Here is a 26,478-nt window from a genome sequence, read left to right as displayed (position 1 = left end):
GTTCCATTGATCCATCTGTCTGTTTTTGTGCGAGTACCACACCATTTTGATTACTATAGCTTTGTAGTGTGGTTTAAAATCAGGGAGCATGATATCTCCAGCTTTGTTCTTCTTTCTCAAGATCGTTTTGACTATTCGAGGTCTTTTGTGCTTCTATACAAATTTTAGAATTATTTGTTCTAATTCTGTGGAAAATGCCATTGGTTCTATCTAGGTTTCTTAATTCAAAAGCATCCTCTTCTGTTGCTAAAGGGAAGTTGAATTTTTAAGTAGATGGAAACTTTTGGGGGTGGGGTCAGTGTGTTCCCCAATTTTGTGGTTCTCTTTTGTTTCTGTAAGATCTTTAATTCCCATTGTTTCCTTTCTTTTTTCTCTTCACCATCAAACATCTGAGAAATTCCTCGCCATTCAGAGGCTACCCCTTCTTCTGAATAGTGCCTTCCTAAAACTGCAAAGAGATTTTCAAGTGAGTGTTCTAATCTACCAGTTCTCAAACCTTTTCTCAGTATTTCTTTTCTCAGGTAGAACTCTATTAGAGAGGATTTCACCTGTATCCTACCACTGCTATACTCCTGTGAACCTCTGTTCTTTTCCACACAATCTCTACCCCACTTTGCTCTGGTGTGGACTCTGGATTTGATCCTGCTGGGTTTAGATGTTTATTTTTCTACTTTTATGTAAATTGAAATTCTTAGTAATCTCTGTGCAATGGTTGCTCTAGGGTTGTTTTATTAATTCTCCTCTTTATTTATGTGATTTTTTTTTTTTTGGTGAATATGTGGAGAAATACACTTTTGAGTAGCCACAATGTATCTTCCATAAAGTTTATATATATATGTGTGTGTATATATATATATATATATTTAAGACTGGCCTAGCTCCCAAATTATGGTTTCTAAATACCATTTCCCAGTAAAAGGAATCAGAATTCCATACAGAAATGACTGATTCCATGTTTGGGACAGAAATGTATAAAGTGAGCCTGGAATATTTTGTCCTAGAAGAAAGGAAGAAAGCAAGCAATCAAAGACTCAAGTAGAGCCATGTCAAAAGGACTCAGGAGCCAACTTTAAGAAGACCATACCTGCCAAAAATTGGACACTTTGAGCATCAGTAAGGATAGTAACTGTAACAGATATAAACACTGAAATATATTTAAACAGAAAGCTATGAGTTCATAATGATACTTAAAAACAAATCTTATTGGTTGCTTCTATGAGGATGCTAGAAAATCAATTCTAGGAAACCAATGCTAGGGAATCAAAACTGGTAAGTGAAGGAAAAGAATGAAGCATTTATTTTGCCTTTTCTTAGGAAATATACCTCTGGGTAACCAAAATAGTTGGTGAAGGAAATTTTATCTTTATAGAAGTATTCCAGTGAATGAGTAAAGAATGAATGATAAAATATCACCATCTTGCAACCTCCAATGAATTTAACAGATCTAGGCAATAAATGATTGCTGGTGTATCATGGAAAGAGAGAACCAGTCATTATGTACCTCCTGTTAGACGTACTCAACACCACCTATGAAGTGTCCCTGCCAAAAAAATTAACCTGAATCTGATCAAGCATTTAAATCTACTTAGCAATTTACAGGACAAATGAGATAAACTTACGGTTAAAAGATACCACAATGATGCAATCAGCAAAATCCAGAGGAAAACATTAAAATGAACTACTTCTTCAACTAATAAGTTGCAAGGAAAAAGAGAGAGAAAATGGGGGTAAAAAGGAGAGTTATTTATGGATTTAAAAACTTCAAAAATATATCAACCAGTTGCAGAGATGAACCCTATTGGATCTTGATTCATACAAACTATAAAAAAATTTAAGAATGGTATACTGAAGAAATGAAAACAGTCACTGGGTGGATATCCAGGAATCATTATTATTTTAAGGCATGATATGGTATTGTGTTTCTTTTGTTTTTTCTTAATTTATTTATTTTTGGCTGCGTTGGGTCTTCGTTGCTGCACGTGGGCTTTCTCTAGTTGCGTTGAGCGGGGGCTACTCTTCACTGCGGTGCGCGGCCTTTTCATTGCGATGGCCTCTCTTGTTGCAGAGCATGGGCTCTAGGCACACGGGCTTTAGTAGTTGTAGCACACGGGCTCAGTAGTTATGGTTCACGGGCTCTAGAGCGCAGGCTCAGTAGTTGTGATGCACAGGCTTAGTTGCTCCGCGGCATGTGGGATCTTCCCAGACCAGGACTCAAACCCATGTCCCCTGCACTGGCAGGCAGATTCTTAACCACTGCGCCACCAAGGAAGTCCAGTATTGTGGTTTTGTTTTATTTTAAAAATGGCATTTTGGGACTTCCCTGGTTGTCCAGTGGTAAAGTATCCACCTTACAATGCTGGGGACACAGGTTTGATCCCTGGTCAGGGAACTAAGATCCCACATGCTGTGGGGCAACTAAGCCCGTGTGCCACAACTACTGAGCTTGCGCGCCTCAACTGGAGAGCCTCTGTGCCTCTAACTACAGAGCCCCCACACTCTGGAACTCACACACCACAGCTACAGAACCCACATGTCCTGGAGCCTGCGTGCCACAAGTAAAGAAGAGAGGATCAGCACACCACAACTAAAGAGAAGCCTGCATCCTGCAACGAAAGATCCCACGTGCGTCAACGAAGATCCCGTGTGCCTCAGCTAAGACCTGACACAGCCATGAATGAATAAATAAATAAATAATAAATTTAAAATGTCATTTTCTCTTAGAAATATATACTGAAATATGTATAAATGTCTAGGATATCTTCAAGATTATCCTGAAGGAGGATGATAAATGGGTGTGTGTATTGATGAAACAAGACTGAAGCTAGATGATGGATACAGAGAGGCTGATTGTACAGTCTTTCTTTTTCTTTTGTTTGGAATCTTTTTCTAATGTTGGAATATCCCATAATAATTTTTTTTAAACTGGTAGTAATGTGAATCTGGGGTGATCAAAATGTCCTTGTTATTTTATTCTTTGAACCTTTTGAGTCTTTAAATTTTTTCTTTAACATCTTTATTGGAGTATAATTGCTTTACAATGTTGTGTTAGTTTCTGCTGTATAACAAAGTGAATCAGCTATATGTATACATATATCCCCATATCCCCTCCCTCTTGTATCTCCCTCCCACCCTCCCTATCCCAGCCATCTAGGTGGTCACAAAAAGCATAAGAAAAGTATGTTTCTGGATGGGAGTAGACTTTGAAACCATAAGGCAACAGAAACAAAGGAGAATACTGATAAATTTGATTGCATCAGATTTGAATTACTATGCATCAAAGCCCATTGTAAACAAAATTAAGTGACTAATTGGGTTTAATATTCATTGTAAATATTGCAAGAAATTCTTTTACCATTTCACAAGCAAAACACTAAAATTCCAACAGAAAGTGGTCAAGAATATGTCCAGATAATTTATAGAAGACAAAATGGCTAACAAGCATATCTTAAATATTAAATTGTACCAATATTTTAAAAAGTAAAACAATGAGATACTTTTTTGCCTATCAGACTATTACAGATTATATCTAATTCTCAGCACTGCATTTTTTTTTAACTGTATGTCCCACAGGCATTTCTTTTTTTTCTTCTTTTAATTAATTAATTAATTTATTTTTGGCTGTGTTGGGTCTTCGTTGCTGCGCACAGGCTTTCTGTAGTTGGGGTGAGTGGGGGGCTACTCTTCGTTGAGGTGTGCAGGCTTCTCATTGTGGTGGCTTCTCTTGTTGCGGAGCACGGGCTCTAGGGCACGCGGGCTTCAGTAGTCGCGGCTCACGGGCTCAGTAGTTGTGGCTTGCGGGCTCTAGAGCGCAGGCTCAGTAGTTGTCATACACGGGCTTAGTTGCTCCGCGGCATGTGGGATCTTCCCAGACCAGAGCTCGAACCCGTGTCCCCTGTATTGGCAGGCGGATTCTTAACTGCTGCTCCACCAGGGAAGCCCCAAACACTCCATTTTCTGGAAAGCAATTTTCCAACATATACCAAGAATCTTAAATATGTTTATATCCTAAAGAAATATTTTTAAATGCAGGGAAAGATTTTTGTTCAGGATTATTCAGTTATACTATTCATAACAGGAAAACACTGGAAACAACTGAATGACTTATGTTTAAATAAATTGTAGTTATTTTAGATATGTAATTGTGAAAAAAAATTTTTTTAAGTTGAATTACATGAGAAAATGGTCAGAATAACAATGACTGAAAGCTATATACTGAAGCTATATACAGAAGGATCCTACATGAAACACATAAATGTGTAGGGAACAGATTGTAGAAATAGGTCAAAGTGTTAATAGTGGTTATATCTGATTGTAGGTTTATGGGTAATTAATTTCTCTATACCTGTTTGTATTTTCCAAGTTTTGCACAATGAGCACTTTTATAGTCAGAGAAAAATTACAGAAAAAGTCAAAGTCATCCTTCCAATGAGCCCCCTTCCTTGTCCCCAAATTTCCTAACTAGATGCCCCGTGCCTGTCTTGTTTTCCAGGGAGAAGAACATTTTCATTCCACTGTTACAGATAAAAGCTCTGCTATGGGAACTTTCCTTCAAATCAAAATGTAATTCAGCAGTAACTGACTGAAAGCAGATCCTTACCCTTAATAGGGGAGGAACTGAGTCTTTATTGGGAGAGAGATTTTGTTGAGTTTTGCACATTGTTGCAGGTTGAGGAGTGACTTTTTTCTTTCAGTTAAAGTCACCAGAAAAGGTGGGAGAAAGTTTTTCTTACATGGGCTCTTTAGGAATAGATAACCCAGATACCAGCTATCTTTCATGATATGGGTAAGAGCAGATTCTACATGGCCATGTGAAGGGACTTCTGAAGGAAAACATGAATGTAAAGCAGATTTTATTATCATCATTTAAAAAATTATTTGTTAGCCTCTGTGACCTTGATGACTAGTTAGGGTGCTAAGTAAGAAAGGTTCAGTCTCAGCCCACTAGTCAAAGGCAGCCTGAGTGGGTATAATCAACCCCACCAAGGACATTTACACGAGAATGAACCTGAAGAACAGATTGGCATATCATTTGGTCTTACTGATTCCCATGCACAAGTAGCTCATTCCTATCTTTTTGCTTTGTGTATTTACTTTTCTTGCTTACCCTATCAATAAGGTCTTTATTCTTTTAAGTCCCACTCTTCCTTCAGGACACTGATGTTAACACAGAAAATGATCTTTGGTGCTCTTTGAAGAGGCAGTTAATTGGAAATTCCAACTGCCTGTCCTTTAGATTTTTCTAAGCATGCTTCTGTACTTGGTAGCAGCTGATTGGCTGTTACCAAAGTTAAGTGGACTACTAAACCAGTAAACTGTGAAAACTCAGCTCCCAGTTTTGGGTCTTGTTTCTCAGCCTGTATGGAAGAAAGCTTGGGAAAATATAAAAAAGAAAAGTGCAACTGGTTGGGCATCCCACTAAGAGGGAATTACAGTAAGAAATAAGGGCCCTACTATAGTATGAATTTACAGTGTAATCACTCTTCCATGATAATAGAGTAACTTACAAGTGAACTGGTAGGTTCCTCCTTTGGGACAATTCCCAATATTTATTTGATGCCAGAGAATAGAAAATACCCAGATATATGACCTATATCTGACCGTTACATGAAACTCATAAACATTAAATGGGAATAATAAGTGGGGATAATTTGACTGTTAAGGATGTGTAGGAGAGTGTGATGAAGATAAAGAAGTTGCTTCAATGTATAAAGATATGGATTCAGAGCTAATATTTATCAAGTGCTTAGTTTGTGTAAAGTAGCTAGCTGTTAGATGTTTTAGTATATTATTCATTTAATTCTCACAACAACCCTGTGAAGTGTTATCCCTATTTTACTGAATAGAAAGTAAACTTGAAGAAGTTAAGTAACTTTCCAAAGATCAAACATCTCAGTGGGCAGAGCTGATCTTAGGCCAAAGTCTGTGCCTTTTCTCTAACCATGAGATAATTGTTGAAAGAAGGTAGTACCAAATTGAGAAAAGTCATAATATTGAAGAAGGAGAAGAATGAGACTAATGTATGTATGAAGCAGAATTATGGTGAACAAATTTAGCAGTTTTGGTGAGAGGTCAAATCTACTCAAGTATGTAGTGTGGAATAAGTTTTTAAATTTTCATTTTGTGGCATCTTTGTATGCTGACTAGATCAATTCAATCAGGAGACCTTGGTTCTAAGCCCAACTCTGTAACTAGCCAGTAATGGACTTTGGACATGTTACTTAATGTCTCATATGTCAACTCTAAAGTAAAGGACATTTCATCTCTAAATTTTAAAAAACTTATATATATATATAAGTATATATATAGGCTATAAATATGAATTTATATATATGGACTGAATTATTAGAGTAAGGGAATGTGCAGCTAGCACAAAGCCATGGAGAGTTCAAAGATCACTCCTTGGTTGTCTTGCCCGTAAATATGCTCTCTCGGGTTTCCTTTCCTTAATGAAAGCATTTAAAAGCCTTTCAAAGTAAGTGTTTAGTTCTTGACTCAAAGACAGATACAGTCAAATCCACTTAAATGAAATTAGAGATCTTCTTATATTTACTTGGAGAACTGAATTGGAACAACTTTGAAGATAACTTATTAAGAGGTCATCCAAACTGGAGTCCTGGAATATAATACATTTCAGACAGTATTTCAGGGATGAGGAAAGCTTATGGGTTCCAATAATGGTGTTATGTCATTTAATTTGAATGTTTAGCAAAATAATACAAGATTTTCCTGGTAAGGGCACTATTTTCAAAGTTTGTCTCTGGTAACTTCTCCATTTAATGTTAAATTCATTCTTATACCAAAAATAAAATTGAGCATAGCACTGTGCAGATGTAATTTTGATGGACCATTTATTTCCTCTTACCTTGTGAAAACAAGTTGTTTTCTTAAATGACTAAAAAATGCACTTAAAAAACAATTCTCCCCTAACCATGTGATAAGGGTGAGGAATTCAAAATCCAACAAATGTTGAGCTTTCTACTGTCAGTTAAATGTATTTAATCAAGCAAATCAATTTTGAGGCAAGAAAAACATCAGTTAAATTTAATTTACTCAGCAGCTGTCAGGAACCCCAAAGCATCTGGATTTTACTCTTCCTTTAGCTGGCAAGTCAGTCTGTTACTGTTTCTTGGGTGCTGGCAAAAGATACAGACTCCTGGGTCAGAGATGTAGGACTTTATCACTCACAGAAAAGCAGTAGTCACTGTCAACATGATGCTCACTCCAGTTCCCCATGTCCCCTTCCTCCCTCCCTCCTCCCACCCTAGTCCCATGGAGTCTCATGCTGTATTAGTTTACTAGGGCTAACAAGGTACCACACACTGAGTGGTTTAAGCAACAGAAATTTATTGTCTCACAGCTCTGGAGTTTAGAAATCTGAGATTATCCCGAACCTGGATTTGGGTCGGTTTCCCTGATGTGCAGCAAAGCCAATCTGACACCAGGTTGTGGTGAAGGAAAGTACATTTATTGCAGGGTGCCAAGAAAGGAGAATGTGCAGCTAGTACTCAAAAGACCTGAACTCCCTGATGGCTTTCAGGGAAGGGTTTTTAAAGGCACCATTAAGGATGTGGGTTGCAGGGTGCCTGATCAGTTCGTGGACATTCTTCGGATTGATTGGCAGTGAGGTAACAGGGTGATGTTTCCAGAGTCAACATCATCAACTTTCTGATCCCAATTGGTCTGGGGTCTACGCGCTTGTGGTCAGCTGTTTCCATCTGGTGGGAGTCTAGTTTCTGTAAAAACAACTTAGGAATGTGCTTCAGACATTGTTATCTATGTCCTTCATGGACGAACTAAAGGTCCTGTGACTCTGCTATATGGCTGATCTTTTGTTTAAATTGTTACCAGTTTACTTTCCTGGCCCAGCAGTTATTCTTTATTATTATATGTTCACATTTTCCTAATCATTAACTCCTTAGCCAGCCTTTTGAGATTCGGGAGAAACCTGAAGACGTCAGGAGAAACCTCTTTTACTTCAAGAGATGCGGGGCACAGAGAGTCCCGAACGAAGTGAGAGGGTACCAAAGGGTCCTGCTCAGTTTCAACATCAAGATGTTAGCAGAGCTAGTTCCCTCTGAGAGCCACGAGGGAAGGATTTGTTCCAGGCCTCTCTCCTTGGCTTGTAAATGGCTACCTTCTCCCTGTGTCTTCATATCATCTTCTACCTGTACAAGAGTGTGTCCAAATTTCACCTTCTTATAAAGACACCAGTTATACTGGATTAGGGCCTACCCTAATGATTTCATTTTAACTTAATTACTTCTGTAAAGGCCCTATCTCCAAATATGACCACATTCTGATATACTGGTGGTTAGGACTTCAGCATATGAATTTGGGAGGGGGGAACAATTCAGCCCATGACAGACGCTTGCTAACACACATAGTGGTGTGCATTACAAGAGAAGAACACGGAGTTGGGAGATTCACCATGGAAACAAGCCTGTGCTTGTCCAGAGGATGTTACCTCATGCCTCAAGGTTGCTTGCTGCAAACACAACTCTGAGAAAAGGGCCTTGCATTCCTGGCACATAGCAAGGATGTGCAGGGATGCTCAGGACTCACATGGATTGTCTCTCCCAAGAGCAATGCTGTCACAGTCTCAGATCAAGGTACAACTGTACCATCCTGAGTCTTTATCAAGTCAGGTTGGGTTTTACACAGATGTAGAATTGATCATGCCTTTCTAACAGTTGCAGAAAACTCTGAGCCACAGCTCTTTAGTTTGCAATAATTATATTTATAAATATATTTAATACCAGTTAAGGAGTAAGTGTAGAGCTTAGTCAATTGTTGCCTGCTTTTGTCACATAATGAGAAATATTTTTAATTCAAAGAAGAGATGATTTCTTTACTATGCCATTGTTTATAACAAAAGGAGCTAAAAAATATCTTCAGAGTAATTGAATGGAAATAATTCTTTTTTCTTCCAACAGATGGAATTGCCACTTTTATATGTTATGATTTTACTTTTGAACATTTTTGATATTTCATCAGGAATAACATATAATAAAGGTAAGTTTCAGACTCTTTTTACTCTCTAAAATAGAGAAAATCTTCTCAAGACTTCCCCTTTATATCCCTTCCTCACTAACAGTTAAACTATTTTTCTTTTAGTACTTCTTCTTTACCTTATCTTCCAGTTTTTCCCCAGTATTATCTATTGTACTCTGGTCCAGAGGTTTCTAATAATATCATTGTTTATATCAGGACTTTTCTTTTGTTATAGTATTTCATTACTTATAAGTCATAGAATATTTAAATTTTAAGGAACATTTTATATTTGCAAAACTTGAATTATTTGGATAGAACTTTTTCATTTTTCCTCCATAAATGGTTGCATGTAGGATGAATTGTAAACTGAATTATAGGCTAATAGAATGAGAATTTTCTGAAATTAATACATGGATTAAATTGCCCAATAGGACTTTCATGGTGTAAAACTTTGCAAAAGGAATAAGACAAATCCACCTCCATTAGTGCAGATTGTATAGATTCTGTAGTATCCTGAACTGGATCTACCAGAACATAGTCGATGGTCAAAAAATTGTTGACTGAGTGGATGGAGAGACTCAGGCTCTCTTCTACACATGGGTGTGTTGCAGAATTGGGTGAGTTCTGGGATGAGCCAGTTCTAGTTCCTATATTCCGCTAGAGAATATATTACACAGGTATGGACATAACCGAAGATTGGATAGTCACCAGCAAACTTATGAGATTTCAGAGAAGGGAGAATGTACTTCCAACTGGGGCAGGGGATGGAGTGAGTCAGAGAAAACACTGTATGAAAGATATCAACCCATATGTGTCCCCCAAATGTCTGTACATGCATGGGGAAGAGCATCCTACAAAGACAACATCAGGTAAGTGATGAATAAAGTCGTGGAGGTAGACAACCACAGAACATGATGGGAGCAGTAAATAGTTCATTCTGACTTGAAAGAAGGAATAGAAGAAGTAAAATATTTTGGAAAGATAGGAAACTGGCTTATATTATAGAGGTACTTGAATGCCAAGCTAAGGAATTTGGGCTTTAGTCTATATTCACTGGAAAGTCATTTAAGATGACTGGTTAGGGGAGTAACATCTCAAAGCTACAATTTAGGAAGATTAATATGGCAGCATTATGTAAAGTAGATTGGTGGAGGGAAAGTTGGGAGGCAGAGAGAACAGACAGAAGACCATGACAGTAGCTTACACCAGATCTTCAGTCATGAAGTCATTTTTTTGGTCATGCACTGCATCGGTTGAAAAAAAAAAAAAGTGTAAGCTTGGTTCTCCAATATTTTCTATTTATTTTTAAATTACGTACTTGTACTACTGTACTAATATATTGTGTACCTTGTAAACCTACACAAAAACCAGAAATTAAAAGGGGATGAAAAAGGATGAAATAATCTTTTAAAATTATTATAAAGTATACTGATCAACATCATAAAATTCTTTCAAATTTTAAGATTTTTGGTGAGAAAATGTGATGTAAATATAGTTTTTGAAATCTTGGAGTCAAAGTTTATAGAGATTTGAATATCTGGCTCTAATTCAATTTATTTTGGTATTTGACTTTAATTAGCTATTATATTAAAAATATATCTCGCAAATTTTTGTATATCTAAATGGGATAAATGCATGTTGGCTTAATGAATAAATCATGATACTCATTTTTCAATCCCATCTATCAACTTTGTAAAGGTTTTTATTGATAAAATTTTAGTAAGCTTCCAGCTTTCTGTATGTCAGTCAACTTTTTTCCATTTTAAGCAAATAGTTCAAAACTTCATTGAAATTCATTTGAAATATTTAAATCAAGTAAAAAAATTTCCATTTTCAAGTTTCTAAAGTATTGCAGATATGACAGTAATTATAGATGATATATTTATGAGATTTCCAGTAACAAAATCACATACTAATGTAAACATTTCCAGCTGCCTATATTCAAAATGCTCTCTCCACAGCATGCAATTTTTAAGGTATTTAATTTACCGTTCATTGTTCAAATGAACCTTCAGTTTGGAAGGACAGACTGAGTCCTGATTTACTTTTTGAAACTATCTGTCAGCATATTCCTGACAGCAATTTGGCATTTCAAAAAGATAAATGGAAATCAAAAAAGCTGGAGTAGAAATTCTCATATCAGAAAAAATAGACTTTAAAATAAAGACTATTACAAGAGACAAAGAAGGACACTACATAATGATCAAGGGATCAACCCAAGAAGAAGATATAACAATTGTAAATATTTATGCACTCAGCATAGGAGCACCTCAATACATAAGGCAAATGCTAACAGGCATAAAAGGGGAAATTGACAGTAACACAATAATAGTAGGGGACTTTAACACCCCACTTTCACCAATGAACAGATCAACCAAAATGAAAATAAATAAGGAAACACAAGCTTTAAATGATACATTAAACAAGATGGACTTAATTGATATTTATAGGACAATCCATCCAAAAACAACAGAATACACTTTCTTTTGAAGTGCTCATGGAACATTCTCCAGGATAGATCATATCTTGGGTCACAAATCAAGCCTTGGTAAATTTAAGAAAAATGATATCATATCAAGTATCTTTTCCGACCACAATGCTGTGAGACTAGATATCAATTACAGGAAAACATCTGTACAAAATACAGACACATGGAGGCTAAACAATACGCTACTAAATAACCAAGAGATCACTGAAGAAATCAAAGAAGAAATCAAAAGATACCTAGAAACAAATGACAATAAAAACACGATGGCCCAAAACCTATGGGATGCAGCAAAAGCAGTTCTAAGAGGGAAGTTTAGAGCAATACAATCCTACCTCAAGAAACAAGAAACATCTCAAATAAACAAACTAACCTTATACCTAAAGCAATTAGAGAAAGAAGAACGAAAAAACCCCAAAGTTAGTAGAAGGAAAGAAGTCATAAAGATCAGATCAGAAATAAATGAAAAAGAAATGAAGGAAATGATAGCAAAGATCAATAAAACTAAAAGCTGGTTCTTTGAGAAGATAAACAAAATTGATCAACCATTAGCCAGACTCATCAAGAAAAAAAGGGAGAAGACTCAAATCAACAGAATTAGAAATGAAAAAAGAGAAGTAACAACTGACACTGCAGAAATACAAAGGATCATGAGAGATTACTACAAGCAACTATTTGCCAGTAAAATGGACAACCTGGAAGAAATGGACAAATTCTCAGAAAAGCACAACCTTCTGAGAATGAACCATGAAGAAACAGAAAATATGAACAGACCAATCGCAAGCACTGAAAATGAGACTGTGATTAAAAATCTTCCAACAAACAAAAACCCAGGACCAGATGGAGTCACAGGTGAATTCTATCAAACATTTAGAGAAGAGCTAACACCTATACTTCTCAAACTCTTCCAAAATATAGCAGAGGGAGGAACACTCCCAAATTCATTCTACGAGGCCACCATCACCCTGATACTGAAACCGGACAGAGATGTTACAAAAAAAGAAAACTATAGGACAATATCACTGATGAACATAGATGCAAAACTCCTCAACAAAATACTAGCAAACAGAATCCAGCAGCACATTAAAAGAATCATACACCATGATCAAGTGGGGTTTATCCCAGGAATGCAAGGATTCTTCAATATATGCAAATCAATCAATGTGATGCACCATATTAACAAATTGAAGGATCAAAACCGTATGATCATCTCAATAGATGCAGAAAAAGCTTTTGACAAAATTCAACACCCATTTATGATAAAAAATCTCCAGAAAGTAGGAATAGAGGGAACTTACCTCAATATAATAAAGGCCATATATGACAAACACACAGCCAACATCATTCTCAGTGGTGAAAAACTGAAACCATTTCCTCTAAGATTAGGAACAAGACAACTTTGCCCACTCTCACCACTATTACTCAACATAGTTTTGGAAGTTTTAGCCACAGCAGTCAGAGAAGAAAAAGAAATAAAAAGAATCCAAATCAGAAAAGAAGAAGTAAAACTGTCACTATTTGCAGATGACATGATAGTATACATAGAGAATCCTAAAGATGCCACCAGAAAACTACTGCAGATAATCAATGAATTTGGTAAAGTAGCAGGATACAAAATTAATGCATAGAAATCTCTTGCATTCCTATACACTAATAATGAAAAATCTGAAAGAGAAATTAAGGAAACACTTCCATTTACCATTGCAACAAAAAGAATAAAATATCTAGGAATAAACCTACCTAAGGAGACAAAAGAGCTGTATGCAGAAAACTATAAGACACTGATGAAAGAAATTAAAGATGATACCAACAGATGGAGAGATATACCATGTTCTTGGATTGGAAGAATCAACATTGTGGAAATGACTATACTACCCAAAGCAATCTACAGATTCAATGCAATCCCTATCAAACTACCAATGGCATTTTTCACAGAACTAGAAAAAAAATTGCATAATTTGTATGGAAACACAAAAGACACTAAACAGCCAAAGCAATCTTGAGAAAGAAAGATGGAGCTGGAGGATTCAGGCTCCCTGACTTCAGACTATACTACAAAGCTACAGTAATCAAGACAGTATGGTACTGGCACAAAAACAGACATATAGATCAATGGAACAGGATAGAAAGCCCAGAGATATACCCACACACCTATGGTCAACTAATCTATGACAAAAGAGGCAAGGATATACAATGGAGAAAAGACAGTGTCTTCAATAAGTGGTGCTGGGAAAACTGGACAGCTACATGTAAAAGAATGAAATTAGAACACTCCCTAACACCATACACAAAAATAAACTCAAAATTGATTAAAGACCTAAATGTAAGGCCAGACACTGTAAAATTCTTAGAAGAAAACATAAGCAGAACACTCTATGACATAAATCACAGCAAGATCCTTTTTGACCCACCTCCTAGAGAAATGGAAATAAAAACAAAAATAAACAACTGAGACCTAATGAAACTTAAGATCTTTTGCACAGCAAAGAAAACCATAAACAAGACCAAAAGACAACCCTCAGAATGGGAGAAAATATTTGCAAATGAAGCAACTGACAAAGGATTAATCTCCAAAATATACAAGCAGCTCATGCAGCTCAATATCCAAAAAACAAAGAACCCAATCCAAAAATTGGCAGAAGACCGAAATCGACATTTTTCCAAAGAAGATATACAGATTGCCAACAAACACATGAAAGGATGCTCAACATCACTAATCATTAGAGAAATACAAATCAAAACTACAATGAGGTATCCCCTCACACCGGTCAGAATGGCCATCATCAAAAAATCTACAAACAATAAATGCTGGAGAGGGTATGGAGAAAAGGGAACCCTCTTGCACTGTTGGTGGGAATGTAAATTGCTACAGCCACTATGGAGAACAGTATGGAGGTTCCTTTAAAAACTAAAAATAGAACTACCACATGACCTAGCAATCCCACTACTGGGCATATACCCTCAGAAAACCTTAATTCAAAAAGAGTCATGTACCACAATGTTCACTGCAGCTCTATTCACAATAGCCAGGACATGGAAGCAACCTAAGTGTCCATCGACAGATGAATGGATAAAGAAGATGTGGCACATGTATACAATGGAATATTACTGTCAATGGAATATAGTCTGTCATACAGAGGAGTGAAGGAAGTCAGAAAGAGAAACACAGATACCATATGCTAACACATATATATGGAATCTAAAAAAAAAAAAAAAAGGGTTCTGAAGAACCTAGGGGCAGGACAGGAATAAAGACGCAGACATAGAGAATGGACTTGAGGACATGGGGAGGGGGAAGGGTAAGCTGAGACGAAGTGAGAGAGTGACACTGACATATATACACTACCAAATGTAAAATAGCTAGTGGGAAGCAGCTGCATAGCACAGGGAGATCAGCTTGGTGCTTTGTGACCAACTTGAGGGGTGGGATAGGGAGGGTGGGAGGGAGATGCAAGAGGGAGGGGATACAGGGATATATGTATAGATATAGCTGATTCACTTTGTTATACAGCAACAACTAACGCAGCAATGTAAAGCAATTATACTCGAATAAAGATGTTAAAAAAAAAAGATCAGAAAATTTAAAACACTTTTTAAAAAGTAATATAAAAACATCCCTAACTCATCTTTAGACAGTTTTTTAAAAAGTACTTTGCCATTGTATACCACCAAAACCCATGTTTGTTACAAAAGATGTTTGTAGTTAACCTTCATCTAGCCTTACCTCTGATGTCCTTCAGTACTTTTGCAGTATCTGGCTTCAACTTCATTGTGCCAAAGAAAACCAGAGCTGGACAATATTTAAAGCTGTAAAACTACAATTTATTCAGGGACTATTGCAATTGAGGAAAAAAGATCTCAGTATAGAACTAGTCTCAATTCCAAATACAACATAGGCAAGTGGGAATTTATAGCCAAGGAGCAGGTTCATTGTAGGGGAAATTGTGTCTTTGGATGGAAAATTACTAAGAGGAGACATCAAGAGTAGGGAGGATTCTTGTTCAGCTAACCAAACAGTATTCTTGCTGAGGGCAGACCAGCATGACCATCTGGGTGGATGGTAGGGGATGAAGAATTTGAGTAGATATTGAGAGTGGTTAGATATCAAGGATGGGGTGGGGGCTTCCCTGGTGGTGCAGTGGTTAAGAATCCGCCTTCCAATGCAGGGGACACGGGTTCGAGCCCTGGTCTGGGAAGATCCCACATGCTGCGGAGCAGCTAAGCCTGTGCGCTACAACTACTGAGCCTGTGCTCTAGAGCCTGTGAGCCACAACTACTGAAGCCTGCAACAAGAGAAGCCACCACAATGAGAAGCTTGCACACGGCAACGAGGAGTAGCCCCTGCTCACCGCAACTAGAGAAAGACCGTGTGCAGCAACAAAGGACCCAATGCAGCCACAATAAATAAATTAATTAATTAAATTAAATAAATAAAATTTTAAAAAAGGATGGGGGGGTTTCTCTCTAAGATGACTTAGCAGGATTCTTGTGAAAATAGCTATGCAGGTCTAGCAAGGGATAGGGCCTATCCTCTTCATCAAATCAAGTCCTGCCTTTTTCCAAGAAGGAGTCTGAATTTATACCCCAGATTAGAGGAATACATATGACATTGATGAGTGGTCCCATCACAGCCTCTTTCCTCAAACTCAAGATAAGGAGAAGGGATAGAGGATTCTGGGAAGACGGCAGAGTGAGAAGCACAAGAAATCTGCCTCCCCAACTGGACAGCAACTGCACTGGCCGAATCTGTCTGATGTAACTTTTTTGGAACTCTGGAGGCTACTGAAGGCTTACAACTTCTAGGGGAAGTCTTGGACAGTAAGTTGCAGTTAATTTCAGTCATTGTCAACTCTTATCACTGTAGAAACTACCCATCCCCCACCCTCAGCCTCATGGCATGCAGCTGTGCACGTGTTCCTGGAGAAGTCACACACAGCTTGCAGAAGCTAGGGTGGGCAAAAAGGACCCTGTCTTCCAAATATTGAGGATCTGTACTCTGATTGCTGATTGCTGCTTCTGATCACAGAGGTGCAGACAAAGAGGCAGGCAGCCATTGTTGTTGTACCTCCCCTCATTGTTGCAAGCTCCTCTCCCTCAGCTGAACAGATTTTCAAGGGGCTTAAAGGGCCAGTGCCCTTTTTACCCCCTTTTTCATTTTTCATTTTTTTCCTCTTTGGGAGCCAGACGTTAAAGACTATCAAAAAAAACAAAAACAAAAACAAAACTGCATTTAAGGGGATAAATTACAAAGTGACCACACATGCCCAGGGAAAAATGACACAGGCTCATAAAAGACCTAAGAAGACCTTAAATTTACACCTGAGGTTGATCCTTGATACAGAGACAGCCTACAACAATTTTTTAAAAACCCAAAAGACAAAAACAGTAACAAAAAAAAGCAAATCCTGGGGAATGAGGAGAATCTAATTTCCAGAGTTACCACACTATTAGATTCAACTGTCCAGTTTTCAACAGAAAATTATAAGACATACAAAGAAACAGGAAAGTATGGCCCATTAAAGGAAAAAAATAAACCACCAGAAATTATCCTGAAAAAAGATTGGATGGCACATCTACTAGACAAAGACTTTAAAACAACCATGTTAAAGTTGCTCCCAAAACCAAAGAAGATGTGGAGAAGGTCAAGAAAATGTATGAGCAAAATGGAAGTATCAATAAAGAAATAGAAAACCTGAAACGAAACCAAGAAGAAATGCAAGGGCTGAGAAGTACAATAACTGAAATGAAAAACTCACTAGAGGGATTCAAAGGCAGATTTAAGCAGGCAGAAGAAAAAAATCAGCAACTTGACGATAAGACAATTGTAATTATCAAGTCTCAGGAACAGAAAGAAAAAAGGTTGAAGAAAAGTGTAGAGCTAAGAGACCTCTGGGAAACTGTCAAGTGGACCAACACACACATTGTGGGAGTAACAGCAGAAGAGAGAGAGAAAGGAGCAGAGAGACTATTTGAAGAAATAATGGCTAAAAACTTCCTAAATTTGATGAAAGGCATAAATATGTATAATATATATATATCTAGGAAGCTAAGCAAACTCCAAGTAAGATGAACTGACAGAGACCTACACCAAGACACATTATAATCAAACTTTCAAAAGCCAAAGATAAAGAGAGAATCTTGAAAGCAGCAAGAGAGAAGTGAATAACCACACACAAAGAATCCTCAATTAGATAATAAGCAGATTTCTTATCAGAAACTTTGGAGTCCAGAAGGCAGTGGACTGATATATTCAAATTGCTAAAAGAAAAACCAGTCAGCCAAGAATCCTATATCTGGGAAAACTGTCCTCAAGAGTGAGGAAGAAATTAAGGCATTCCCAGATAAACAAAAGGTGAGGGAGTTTGTTACCACTAGATTTGCCATGTAAAAAAGGCTCAAGGGAGTCCTGCAAGGGGAAATGAAAGGACACTAGACAGTCACTTGAAGCCATAGGGAGAAATAAAGGTAAATATGTGGGTAATTATATTGTAACAATGGATTGTAACTCCACTTTTCATCTTCAACATGATTTAAGAGACTAATACATCTAAAGAAAAAAATGATTAGTGCAAAAGTTACTGTCATTGTAATTTTGGTTTGTAACTCCAAATCTTGTTTTCTACATATCTTAAGAGACTAATGCATTCAAAAGAATTATTAGTTCATGTTTTGGGGGCACACAATATTTAAAGATATAATTTTATGATATCAACAACTGAAAGGGGTGGGGATGGAGCTTTAAAGGAGTAGAGTTTTTCTATGTTATTGGAGTTAAGCTGCTATAAATTCAAATTAGGGTAGTATACCATTAGGATGTTAAATGTAATCCCCATGGTAATCACAAAGGAAATAGCTATAAAATATACATGAAAGGAATTTACATGTTTCACTACAAAAAAAAATCAACTAAATACAAAAGAAGGCAGTAATGCAGTAATGAAGGACAAAAAAGTTATAAGGTATATAGAAAACTAATAGCAAAATGATAGAAGTAAGTCTCTCCTTATCAGTAATCACTTTAACTACAAATGGATTAAATTTCCCAATCAAAACTGGGAGATGGGCAGAATGGGTAAAAACACATGATCAAAAACAAAAACAAAAACAAAAACAAATACTCACACATGATCCAACTCTATGCTGTCTATGAGAGACTCTGTTTTATTTTATTTTATTTGGCCATGCCACAGCATGCTGGATCTTAGTTCCCTGACCAGGGAGCGAACCCATGCCCGCTGCAGTGGAAGTGCAGAGTCCTAACCACTGGACTGCCAGGGAATTCCCAGAGAGACTCACTTTAGAACAAGATAAGAAGGAGGGATCTTTCTCCCAACACTCCCACCCTTTGGGGAGAGGAGTCACCTTCATATCAGTAGCTTTCTATCAAAACATAAATTCACTCTCCAATCTCCAACTTCTGTCCCTTTTATATGTTCACCATGGTTGAGGAGTTTAAGAGTGAAGAACTGGTTTTTGGCCACTTCTGAAAATTTGTATCATAGCCTAGCACGTGTTATATTTTATTTTAGTGCTCAGTCAAACCTTCCTTTTTAGTGTCCTGACATTGTATCTTTAAAATGAAAAAATAAAGTGGAAGATTTAAACTTTATCTAGAGTGATGTGAATTTAAAATATACAATTATAATTCTTATACTTTAAAAAATATTTTCTGTTTAAAAAATATGGTTCTTTTAATGGAAATTCTTCATTAGTGACCTAAAAAAATATATATGTTTGTATTATTTAGGTGATACGGAGAAACGCTTTGCTTGTGCTAGCCAAGGGTTCCCCCAAAAGAATGAAATAATCAAGTTGTATCTTTCCTCTGATGACTTGGTAAGGTCCACTAATAGCATGTGCTACAACCCCTCATATTCCTTTTAAGTGCATAGGTGAAACCAGTAGCACTGTACTCTTTTCAAATACCTTCTACTATTTTCAGACTTGGGGAGGTGAAATTTGATACAAATAATCCTTTCTATCCTTTCTAATTCTTTCCACTTGGATCAAGTAAAATATTTCATTTAGCCATTGAACACCCTGGGTGGTTTGCTTTTTTTTTTTTTTTTTTAAGATGCCTCCATCCTTTTTTTTAAAAGATTGGCTGTAATGATCTTCATTTTTTATGGTTCTGATCTGTCCATTTGAAGTTTGACAGATGTAGCCTGTTAGAGAAAGAACGTTACCTCACATGACCTTGGGAAAGAATCTTTCCCTTTTATAACAAGTACCACATTGCAGGTGTCATTTTGGGTAAGGGATTATTTGACTCCTTTGATTCAAATTATGCCAAAATTTTTAAAAACACAACAAAATAAAATGTACTGTTAAGATAGTCATGCAACAAATGCTAACAAAAACATAAATTAATAAAAATTGCACAGATTGTCTAAAAATCTATGATAAATATAACAAAACAAAGAAAAACACCCCATGAGGACAAATACATTTATCCTAAAGTCTGTTTTGACTTAGTTCCCTGTTCCTTCTTAATATGCCAAACGTATATTTAGTTTTTTATTTACAACTATTGTGAAGTGCAAGCCCTTTGAGGCACACGTGTCTTTCCTATTTGTGATTAATATTTTGGAAAAGGAATGGGCTCTAGAGGAAGAGAGACCTACAGAGCTGGGGTCAAATTTTGGTTCTGCCGTATATGGTATGTGTGCCCTAGGGCAGGTTACCTAACCTCTCTGATCCTCAGTTTTGTCCTTTTGAAAGGGAAGTATAATCTACTTTTTGGATAGTTGTGATGTGGTAGTTCTAGAAGAAATATTAGTAGAAATAATAGCTAGCATTTATAAAGTGTTTGTCAGGCATTTTTCAAAATGTTTTATGTTCCTTATGACATTTAATCTTCTGTAAGAGAAGTACTGTAGGGGAGTACTGAACCTCCCCTCTTAGGTTCAGTGGCTGGAGCCTGTAAAACAAACTGACAAAAGACAGATTAAGCAGGAGATAAAAATGAAGTTTGGGAATTCCCTGGCAGTCCAGTGGTTAGGACTCGGCGCTTTCACTGCCGTGACCCAGGTTGAGTCCCTGGTCTGAGAACTAAGATCCTGCAAGCCTCACGGCACAGCCAAAAAAACCCTAAAAAACAAAAACAAACAACAAACAAACAAAACAAAAAAAAGCAGAGTTTATTTATACATGCAATGCACATACCCATGGGAGAACTCAACAATGAGTAACTCAAAGGGATCCTTAGAATTGGGAGCTTGTATAACATCTTAACAAAGTGCAATAAATTGTGGAGAAGTGTAAGACAAAGGAAAAGGGTTTGGGTTTATCTCCCTGCCAAGCCCCATTAGAAAATAAGTTCCATTAGGTCAGGGATTTTTGCCTGTTTTGTTCAATTCTGTTTTACCAGCACCTATAACACAGCCTGATTCATGGTAAGGGGTCAGTAAATATCTTTGGAATGAATATGCTTCCCCATTTTATAGATAGGGAAACTGAAATTCAGATAGGTAACTTGCCCAGAGTGATCTTAACTACTAGGAGAACTAAGTGAGATGAAGCTCTTCTTTTCCATATTGGTTTTCAGGGAAATCCACCATTTGTGATTGCTACCTTTTCATATACCTTCTCAAAACTGGGAAATATTCAATAAAAATGCAGTAAAATGAGTTCTGCTTTATACATTTGCTTTTTTATTTAACACAAAATAATGATTTTAATAAAATAGGAATTTCTACATATGATAGCATGTGACTTTGAGTCTATGTTAAACATAATAACTCTATGACCATTTCTATGACAGAAAAGATTATTATAGGATGAATTGAAACCTATTGACACTAGCATAATAGGCTGATGGGTTCTGAAAGTGTACTTTTCAAAATAGATTTTTTTTCCAAGCTAAAGACTGGAATTACTAGAGATAGCAATCTTCAGCAGCATCTACTTTTCATAGATTTCTCCTCACTTTCAAATTAATGTAAAATATGCTTCTCACCATCAAATTGTCACTACTTGTGTTTTTCTCTTTCCTAAAGAAAATCCAGTGTTTTTTCCAATCTGAAATTGAGCTTACTTCAAAGGAATTTCTAAGCGTGTTCACATCAGGAGGACTTGCTCCAAGCTTGGGAATCATAAATAGTACATATACGGGCATCTTTCACTTTAATTTAACCTTGGTAATTACATTTTATTTTATTCTGTGGTTTGTTATTTACAAGAAGAATACTCTTCCTTTTAGCATGTGATTTTAAAAACAGCTAGTCCAGTAATATTACATCTGTATGTGATTTAAACCCAATAATACATTGTTATACTTTTTAAAGTCATTTTTTTAAAGAAATTAAGAGAAGAAAAGAAAAAGATTCATGTGGGTTTTTTTTTTTTACTTTTTATTCACATATTTACTATTTCCACTGCTCCTTCATTCTTTCTGTAGGCATAAATTGCCATCCAGTGTCATATTTCTTCAGCATAAAGAACTTTTAGCATTTCTTACAGTGCAGGTCTGCTGGCAATTAATTCTCTGGAAGTTTTTTCCCCTTGAAAATGTCTTTATTTCACCTTTTTGTTGGGGGGGGGGGTGGTGGTAACAACTTCATTAAGATATAATTTACATACCATACAATTTGCCTATTTAAAGTGTACAATTAAATGGTTTTTAGTATATTCATAGAGTGCAACCATCACTACTATCTAATTTTAGAACACTTTCATCACTTCCAATAGACAGCCCATACCCATTGACAATCACTCCGCATTCTACCTTCTACTCCCCAGTCTTAAGCAACCACTAATCTACTTTCTGTCTCTGTAGATTTGCTTATTCTGAACATTTCATGTAAATGAAGTCATATAATATGCAGTCTTTTGTGACTGACTTCTTTCAGTTAGAATAATGTTTTCAAGGTTCATCCATGTGATAGTATGTATCAGTACTTCATTTCTTTTTATTGCCAAATAATATCCCACTGTTTTGGTACCATATTTTGTTTATCCATTCATCAGTTGATGAACATTTGGGTTTTTTCCACTTTTTGGCTATTATGAATAATGCTGCCAGAAACTTTTGTGTACAGTTTTTGTGTGGAAATTTTGTTTTTTTATTTCTCTTCTGTATATAACTAGAAAATGGAATTGCTAGGTCATAGGGTAACTCTATATTTAACTTTTTGAGGAACTGCCAGACTGTTTTCCACAGTGGTTGGACTCTTTTACATACCCATCATCAGTGTATTCAGGTTCAAATTTCCACATTCTCACCAACACTTGTTATTTTCTGTTTTTTGTTTTGTTTTGTTTTGTTATAGCCATCCCAGTGGGTGTGAAGTGCTATCTCATTATATTTTGATTTGCATTTCCCTGATGATTAATGATGTTGAGCATCTTTTCATTGCTCAACAGTGTTTATTGGCTACTTGAATATCTTCTTTGTGAAGATATCTATGTAGATTATTAATTGGGTTGTCTTTTTATTGTTGAGTTGTAAAAGTTCTTTATACATTCTCAATTCAAGTCCCTTATCAGACAAATGACTTGCAAATATTTTCTTCTATTCTATGGGTTGATTTTTTACTTTCATGGTACTGTCTTTTGATGCACAAAAATGTTTTTGATGAAGTCTTAGGTATCTATTTTTTCTTTTGTTGCTTATTCTTTTGGTGTCATAAATAGGAAACCATTGCCTAATCCAAAGGAATGGAGATTTACCCCTATGTTTTCTTCTGAGAGGTTCATAGTTTTACCTTTTACATTTAGGTCTTTGATATATTTTGAGTTGAATTTTGTGTGTGGTGTGGGGTAGGGGGGGTCCACATTCATTATTTTGTATGTGGATATCCAGCTATCCTAGCACCATCTGATGAAAATACTATTACTGTTTCCCTACTGAATTGTTTTGCCACTTTTGCTGAAAATCAATCAACTCTAAATGTGAGGGTTTATTTCTGGATTCTCAAGTCTATTGCTTTGATCTATACATCTGCCCTTATTCCAGTACCATGTTGTTTTGTTACTGCTGCTTTGTAGCAAGTTTTGAAATTGAGAACAATGAGTCCTCCAACTTTGTTCTTCTTTTTCAAGACTGTTTTTGCTAGTCTCCATATAAATTTCACTAGTTTCCATATGAATTTTAGGATAAACTTGTCAATTTTTACAAAGAAACCAGCTGCGATTCTAATAGGGATTGTGTTGAATCTGTAGATCAGTTTTGGGAGTATCACCATTTTAATAATCTTCCAATCCATGAATGTGGGTTGTCTTTCCATTTATTTACATTTTCTTGAATTTCTTTCAACACTTTTTTGTAGTTTTCAGAGTATAAGTTTTGCACTTCTTTTGTTAAATTTATTTCTAATATTTTATTCTTTTTGATGCTGTTGTAAAGAGAATTGCTTTCTTATTCTCATTTCCAGAGTGTTCTTTGCAAGTGTATAAAAAATACAATTAATTTTTGTATATTTGTCTTATATCCTGAACTTGCTGAACTCATTTATAAATTCTAGTAGTTTTTTAGTGGTCACCTTAATTTTTGAATGATTATTTTGTCAGATATAGAATTGTTGGGTGACTTCATTTGCTTTCAGCATTTTGAATATGTCATTCTGCATTTTGAATATGTCACCTGATACCATTGTTTCTGAATGAGAAGTCAGCTATTAATTTTATTATTGTCCCCTGTATGTAATGTTATTTTTCTCTGGGTGCTTTTAAGATGTTCTCTTTGTATTTACCCTGACAGGTTCTCTGGGCTACTTGGATTGTAAGTTTACCAAATTTGGAAAGTCTTCAGCCACTATTTCTGCAAAGAAATGTTCTACCCCTTTCTCTGTCTCTTTTCCTGCCTGAGACTCCAATTAGGCACATTTTGGAACATGTTTTATTGACCCACAGATCTCTACAGCTCCATTTACTTTTCTTTAATCATTTTCTGCCTTTTTCAAATTGAATAATTTCAATTGTTATATATCTAAGTTCACTTATTCTTTCTTTCTTTTTTTTAAATAAATTTATTTATTTTATTTATTTATTTTTGGCTGCGTTGGGTCTTTGTTGCTGTGCGCAGGCTTCCTCTGGTTGCGGCAAGCAGGGGCTACTCTTCATTGTGGTGCGTGGGCTTCTCACTGTGGTGGCTTCTCTTGTTGCGGAGCATGGGCTCTAGGCACGCAGGCTTCAGTAGTTGTGGCATCCAGCCTCAGTAGTTGTGGCACACAGGCTCTAGAGCGCAGGCTCAATAGTTGTGGCGCACGGGCTTAGTTGCTCCGTGGCATGTGGGATCTTCCCGGACCAGGTCTTGAACCCGTGTCCCCTGCATTGGCAGGCGGATTCTTAACCACTATGCCACTAGGGAAGCCCTAAGTTCATTTATTCTTTCTTTTGCCATCTCCAATCTATTGAACGCATCTAGTAAAAATTTTATTTCAGTTATACTTTTCAGCCTCACTATTTCCATTTGGTTTTATTGTTGTATTTTTCATTTCGGTGCTGGATTTCCTATCCATTCCCTCATTAACACATTTTCCTTAAATCCATTTACATATTTGTAATAACTGCTTTGAAGTCTTCATCTGTATCTGAACTCATTCTGAGTCAGTTTATGGTTTATCTTCTTTTCCCTGAATATCTGTTACATGTTCCTGTTTCTTTCCATGTCTTGTCATTTTTGGGAGAAAAGTGGACATTGAAGATAATAAGCTGTAACAACTCTGGATTGTGCTATTTTCTTACAAGAATTTGCTGATGTTTTTGTTGGTGGTGGTCTAAAAGGCTATTAATTGCCCTGGCACAAATTGCAAAATGTCTTACCTATTGTTTCAGCAGCTGATATCTCTGCTCAGTTCTACTAACTTCCACTGCTGACTTTTTTTTTTTCACATGGCCTTCTGAGGATCTCCCCTGCACTTGTGTTGCCCAAGGATATGGAAAGAGTTTATATTTAACTCTTAGATCATTATTTTTAAAGCTCCCTTGTGCCTGGGATTTTCCTCTTAAATTCCTAAATTTTCTGTCAGCAGCAGGTTCTGTCCTCTGACACATCAAGCCAGTAATGCTTCAGCTTTGTGCTGTCTGAACTTGGCTGTATGATATTGCATTTCGTGGCTATATTCTTACACATAACTGATGAATACTTTAGTTATTTCCAATCTTCTACTATCACAAACAATGATGAAAAATATCCTTGAACACATTTCATTTCACACATATGTGAGTATAATGCAGGATAAATTCGCAAGAGTGAAATTGCTGGGTAAAGGACATATACATTGGATGTTTTTGTTTAATTTTAGTTTTTAAAATATAGGGTAGAATATGCCAAAGTAAGTGTTGCTATTAACATTGTAAAACACTGTTTTCTGATGTCTTCTTTATTCAAGTTCAGTGATCGAGTTTATTGGTTGATTGATATTCCCAGAGAAAACATTACAAAAAATACAGGTAAGAATGATCTGAATTCACTATTTTACACATGGGTCTGGATTGCCAAATTTATCAAATAAAAACCATTTATTATGTTAAAAAATTATGTTATCTCATGTTAATGTCTCCTGTGGTATTTGGGACATACATACTTACTAAAAACTAGTGATTCATCTGAAATTCAAACTTAACTGGGCTTCCTGTATTTTACCTGGCAGTTATATTATAGATAGATGGTTCTGACATACATAGCATTTATATTATTCTTTAGTTAAAGTAAACTCATTTTCTAGAACATGAAATTCATAATATTGAGAAAGTCAGGTACCAATTAATTTAATGAAATGGAATCATTAATTTTAAAATGTAGTATGTAGTGTATTAGTTTACCATTGGGTCTACTATTAAGTGCTATGTGGCAGCCTAGTTTATATACTACTGTAAATACCAAGAAGGAAAGAGCGGGAAAGTCAAATTCCAGAAGGTGTGAGTATTGAGCTAGTGGACTGAGCTAGTAGATCTTCAGGCATGAGATACAGACCCATAGTTTAAAAATGATAAAGGGTATATTATTCTAATATGGTAGGTGCAAGAAATAGAAACCATCCTGACCTCACTAAAGGAAA

At 36.2% G+C, this 26,478-nt stretch overlaps 1 protein-coding gene across 1 annotated transcript in view; it reads left to right on the top strand.

The window, feature by feature from the left end:
* The first annotated feature begins 399 nt into the window (after positions 1-399).
* The window catches only part of CATSPERB (cation channel sperm associated auxiliary subunit beta), a 138,279-nt gene continuing 112,200 nt past the window's right edge, over positions 400-26,478 (top strand). Inside the window, exons 1-5 of the mRNA XM_059915818.1 lie at positions 400-466; positions 8,934-9,012; positions 19,224-19,312; positions 21,475-21,615; positions 25,810-25,870. Of these exons, the coding sequence (XP_059771801.1) occupies positions 8,934-9,012; positions 19,224-19,312; positions 21,475-21,615; positions 25,810-25,870 (370 nt within the window). The 5' untranslated portion in view covers positions 400-466. The remainder of the gene's footprint in view (positions 467-8,933; positions 9,013-19,223; positions 19,313-21,474; positions 21,616-25,809; positions 25,871-26,478) is intronic.

The sequence above is a fragment of the Balaenoptera ricei genome, chromosome 2 (genome assembly GCF_028023285.1).
Source record: "Balaenoptera ricei isolate mBalRic1 chromosome 2, mBalRic1.hap2, whole genome shotgun sequence".
NCBI lineage: Eukaryota > Metazoa > Chordata > Mammalia > Artiodactyla > Balaenopteridae > Balaenoptera > Balaenoptera ricei.
Note: the sequence above shows the minus strand (reverse complement) of the source record. Positions and strands in the feature narration are given on the sequence as shown.